General features: G+C 43.6%; 1 protein-coding gene across 1 annotated transcript in view; it reads left to right on the plus strand.

Annotated features, from left to right (window-relative positions):
* Positions 1–5,455, plus strand: part of LOC102841566 (chromosome unknown open reading frame, human C16orf96) — a 71,978-nt gene that overhangs the window by 52,700 nt on the left and 13,823 nt on the right. The window contains exons 8-9 of the mRNA XM_006874908.1: positions 822–896; positions 2,009–2,173. Of these exons, the coding sequence (XP_006874970.1) occupies positions 822–896; positions 2,009–2,173 (240 nt within the window). The remainder of the gene's footprint in view (positions 1–821; positions 897–2,008; positions 2,174–5,455) is intronic.

The following is a 5,455-nucleotide window of genomic DNA, read 5'->3' on the forward strand; positions in this document are numbered from 1 at the left end:
AACTTGCTCTTGAACTAAAGTACCTAAAGCGACTCTCTATTGCCTTTTTTTTTTTTTTTTATGTACACATACCATATTGTAAATATATATTCATTTAAATGTCCAAAGGGTACATTTTGCAAGCTAGCCTCCTGCCCACAGGCACACTGCTTTTCTCAGTCGGTAGCCTAGAGTCCACTACTGCTCCGTCTCTCTATGCCATTGTCCCTGCCACCATCTCAATTGTCATTGTTTTTCTGCTTAGGAGTATGTAAGGTTTTCATTGGACTACATTTCAAAAGCAGATCACCAAGATCTTCCTGTTAGTTTATCTTATTCTTGAAGCTCTGCTGAAACTCATCATGGGTGACCCTGCTGGTATTTTAAATACTAGTGGCATCATTTCCAGCAACACAATAACACAAAATGACTAACCAACAGATGTTGTTTTTGTTGTGTGCCGTTGAGTCAGTTCTGACCTGTATAGGGTTTCTGAGGAGTGACTGGTGAGCTTGAACCCCCAACCTTGCGGTTCAAATCAATCTTGCATTCCAGCACATTAACCCACAGTACCACACCAGGTAGACTCAGCAAAATTGTTCAACAAATGTGGCCTTCATGGAGTCATGCACAATAAAGTTCCCATGGTACTACCTTCAACAGAACAATTTGCCCCAAGTCCCAGTGTCCTTCCCTGGAACCCTGTGAACCCAGCCCTTCTAACATGCTCTCCTTCCTACTGTCCACAAAGCCCGCTGTCCCTGCCTAGCATGTGACAAGTGAAGGTGGAGCTAGACATCCCACTCCACAAGTTTCTGATACTCCTTCGCTTCTGTTCTCAGACTCTCCAGGCTCAGGTTAAAAAGCTAGAAATGAGCAAGGTGGATAAAAGCACATTGGAGCATGAGTTGAAAGAGGTGAGTAAACCCAGAGATTCCTTTAGCTTCCTGCTCCCTGGTGCTGAGCCTTGAGTCTCCTACCCAGGAAATGGAAGCATTCTGTCCAGGCAAAACCAGGTAGAGAGCCTTCCTTTTAACCTTTACTCATATTGGAAAGTTGTAGATGCTTCTTAAAAATTGTTCCACCAACTCCAGTTCTCAGTGACTTTCGTTATGTGGACTTAAAAATCATGACCCATGGAAGGGCAGTCTTGCCCTCTGGAGACTCGACTGGGTGTGTCCTTAATGATTGGCAGATGCTTGTCTTCTAAAGGTTGGAGTGCTAGTCGCTAGGACTCAGGGCTTCATGACCGAGTCCTAACCCACCACTAACAGGAAGCCAAGTAGTCTAAGCCCTAGAACCAATCCTGTATGTTTTTAAATCTCCAATTGTTTACACACTGTGCAGGTCCTTGCCCACAGCTGCAGTCCTGCATGTGACAATGATTTCCCAATGATCCCTTTGTTTTCCATCGTCTTTAATTCGCCCCCATGGCCATGAAGGAATTGGACTCCATCATAACCTTGTGTTGATGAGTCTCCTCATTCTGAGATGATCGGCCTTTGTCTTGCCTTTATTCTGTTAAGGCTTAATAAGGAGGTCTCTATAGGAAAATAGCAAAACAAAACAAAAAACTAACCATGTGTCAACACTACACAATCTCACTTATATGAAATAAGCAAATGTATGGAAAACAAAGCTTATTAGAGGTTACCAGGAGTGAGAGGGAGGCAGTGAATTTGTGTGAATGGGGGAATAATTCCAGAAAAGATGGGAGTAGGGCAGTACTACAGGGAGGGAGTGCTCAGTACCGTCAAATTGTCCCTGTAGAATAGAAACTGTTGAATTGTCAAATGTTTTATTCTATATTTTTCACCACACACAATATATATACTAACTTCTCCATCATAGACTTAGATCTTAAGGTAGTGTTTGAGCTAATATGCACTTCAAAGTTGAATTTAAACCAAGGCTAGACTTCCAGGGTCCCGAATTAGACAAAAACAATTGACCAAAAGGGCCAATTTAGTCCAGCCTGCCCTTGTTCCCAGGCCGGCAGCCTTGGCTCCTGAATCCCCTCTCTCTGTAGAAAGCTGACAAGAGTGCCCTGGCAAGCAAAGCGAGCCGGGTCGACCTGGAGACTGTGGCGCTGGAGCTGAACGAGACATTGCGTGGCATGCTGCTCAAGCTCACCGTCTATGAGGAAGACTGGAAGAAGTCCATGGAGCAGCTGACCAAGGACATGAGCTCCAAGGTAGACAGCCTGTGTTACTTCTCTGTAGCTCATAACAAATGACTCCTAAACAAGTCACCGGGAGCAACAAACACCCCGTGTCTGAGGGCCAAGAGTTTGGGGGCGGCTTAGCTGGGTGATTCTCATGTGGGGACTCCCATGAGGGCAGTCCAACCGGCTGCTGGAGCTGTCCTCCTCTGAAGGCATGGTTGGGACCAGAGGCGTCCCCCAATGTCTCTCAGTGGAACTATTCTGATGCTCCTCATATGGACTCCTCTGTGCTGCCTGAAGGCTTTTAAACGTGGCAGCTGGTTTCCTTCCCATAACAAGTGATCTAACACAGAAAGACGGCAGCTGGCTGCCTTTTTTGATTTTGCAGTGGAAGTCACACGCAAACATTTCTGCAGTATCCTGTTGGTTACACAAGCTGGTCCCATTCAGTGAGGGAAGGAACTGTACCAGGGCAAGGGGTGTGGCTGGGGTTCATTGTCTCACTGGGTTTCCCCTATAAAACGTGAGTTTGAAGACAATATTATTGGGAGTTTCACGATGGTGATAGCAGAGCACGAAACTAAACAGGGTTCGCTTGAGTGGGGGGCCATAGCTATAATGCTAGCCCTATAGCTGGGGAAAGGAACGAAAGCTGAAATTCCCCATAAATCTATGCAAATATTTTACTACACTTGGTTAAGACACCCCACTATGCACCAATCCCAGATTGACCTGAGACCAGCTAAGCTGCAATCTCTGTGAACGAAATTCCATCAGTTCCTGAAGAGATTTGAGGAAGCCTGCCAGGGTACATGGCACATACATTCCCCAGCCATAAATACAGGTTGATTGCATGAATGTCAATGATCTAGGGGCCCATTGAGGGACCTCAGAGCCTAGAATGAGCAGAAAGTAGGTTTTTATCTTTCAGAGGCAGTAACTAAGGTGTTTCTTTGCATTGGTCACTGGGAAGCTCACTGCAGCTCCACTCTAGCAACAAGGCATACCATGTACTGGGGTATATTCATTTCCTGCAGCTGCTGTAAAAGAGTACCACAAACTGGGTGGCTGAGAACAACAGGAATTTATTCAGTCACAGTTCTGGAGGCTGAAATCATGCTTGGAGGCTCAGAATGAGAATCTGTTTCCTGTTGCTTCCTACCCTCGGGTGGTTCCTGGAAAGCCTAACATATCTTGATTTTAGATAAAAAACAAAGCAAAACAATAAAACCAGTTGCCATTGAGTTGATTCTGCTTTATGGTAGTCACATGTCTACCAAAAAGTACTATTGTGACCAAAAAAGACCTAAGTGACCAAAAAAGACCTAAAGAGTTGTGGGATAACAGAAGACAACAGAAGATCATTAACAAGATATTAAAGAAAGAGAAAACTACAGTGGCTGCCAGAAGAGACTCTGAAACTTGCTCTTGAACTAAAGTACCTAAAGCGACTGGAAGAAATGACAAAGTAAAAGAGCTGAACAGAAAATTTCAAAGTCAAGTATTATAATGGAATGTGCAAAGACCTAAAGTTAGAAAACCAAAAGGGAAGAACATGCTCAACATTTCTCAAGCTGAAACAAATGAATTAAAAATTCAAGTCTGACTTGTAATATTGAAGGGTTCTAAGTGTGGCGCTGTAGGCTAATGCATCGGACTGCAAAGTCACTTGAACTGCAAGGTTGGTGATTCAAGCTCACCAGCTGCTCCTTGGAAACCCTATACAGGGTTGCTATGGGTTGGAATTGACTCAACAGCACTTAACAACAACAATAACAAGGGCAATATAGAGTCCTGGTGTGGTGCTATATGATAAGTACTGGACTTCTGACCCCAAGGTTGGCAGTTCAAACCCACCAGCTGCTCCTCAGAAACTCTATATAGGGTCTCTATGAGTTGGAACTAACTCAACAGCATTTAGCAACAACAACAACATATGCACATGAAAGCTCGACACTGAACAAAGAAGAATGAAGACTTGATGTAGGAAGTATCAAAAGAAGATGAAAAGAACACTCAGAGTCCCTGTACCAAAAAGAATTGGTCAGCATTCAACCATTTCAGGTGGTAGTACCATATAAGTAAGAAACAATAGTACTAAAAGACGAAGTCCAAGCTGCATCGAAGACATTAGTGAAAAACAAGACTCCAGAGGAACAAAAAGATGGCAGGGAGGGCAGACATGCAGTGAGGCTCTCTATCAGCAACAATACAGAATACTGGATCAAGCAGGCTCAGGGGAGGGTGCCAGAACTCTGAACCACATATAAAGGAATATTTAGAAGGTTGGAAGGCTTAAAGCTAGGGGAATTTGTAGCAGAAGCAAGAAACCCATTGCTTTCTAATCCAAGATGCTCAGCTGCTCCCAGAGCTGCCATCTTGGGCGAGATCAAGCGGGGGAAGGATCAGAGCAGCCACGGATGCCTAACAGAACCGTGGAGATAAAGGTGTGGACACTCTTTTTTATATCTGTTTATTGGTCTCTCACTGGCTGTGCACCTCCATTCTGGTGACTAAAGGGGATGCCGGAGCGACTGGACATCCCACCCCCAGAGGGTTCTAGTACGCATGCGCACAGATCTCAAAATTTTAAGTGACAGTTTCTACTTACAACCAAAGGGCATTGCAAAACGGCCACAGCTGGCCCTGAACTGTTTATTGCTTAGTAAAAATGCCTGAATGGGGATTGTGGAGCGGAACAGGCAGACTAAAAAGGAAATAGGCTGAAAATTACATCCTGAGTTACATCACAACAACTAACAGTGGCACCTTGAAATTTCTGAGGAAGAAGAGTGAAAAGGGAAGCCCTTCTCCTGATCACATCTACTTGGAGGCAATCAGAAAGCATAAAAAATACCAAAATACACACCCATCTAAGTATTAAGGCCACAAATAACTCCTGAGTATGCCCAAAAAACAGAAACAGATGACCATATCTGCACATGTCCAGAAATGAGATAAAGTGACTGAGGCAAATGAGCTAGAAGTAGACCTACACTCTATACTAGAAGATGGGCAGGCTTTGGAAATACCTGAGAAGGAATTCAGAAAAATTATTATAAAATGTATCAAAACACTATGCAATGGAGTTGAGAAAAATAAGGAAGAAATCAGGAAAGTGCTACAGAAACAATAAAAAAAGATAGATTCAGCATTGGAAACAATTCAAAACCCACAGAAAGAGGTCCAAACAATTAATAATAGAATATCAGAAATGGACAATACACTGAAAGGGCAAAGGAGTAGAATTGAAGAGATAGAAGCCAAACTAGTGAGCTAGAAGATAAATCTCTCAACACTACTAAGATAGAA

Source organism: Chrysochloris asiatica, unplaced genomic scaffold (assembly GCF_000296735.1).
Source record: "Chrysochloris asiatica unplaced genomic scaffold, ChrAsi1.0 scaffold00305, whole genome shotgun sequence".
In the NCBI taxonomy this organism is placed as follows: Eukaryota; Metazoa; Chordata; class Mammalia; order Afrosoricida; family Chrysochloridae; genus Chrysochloris; species Chrysochloris asiatica.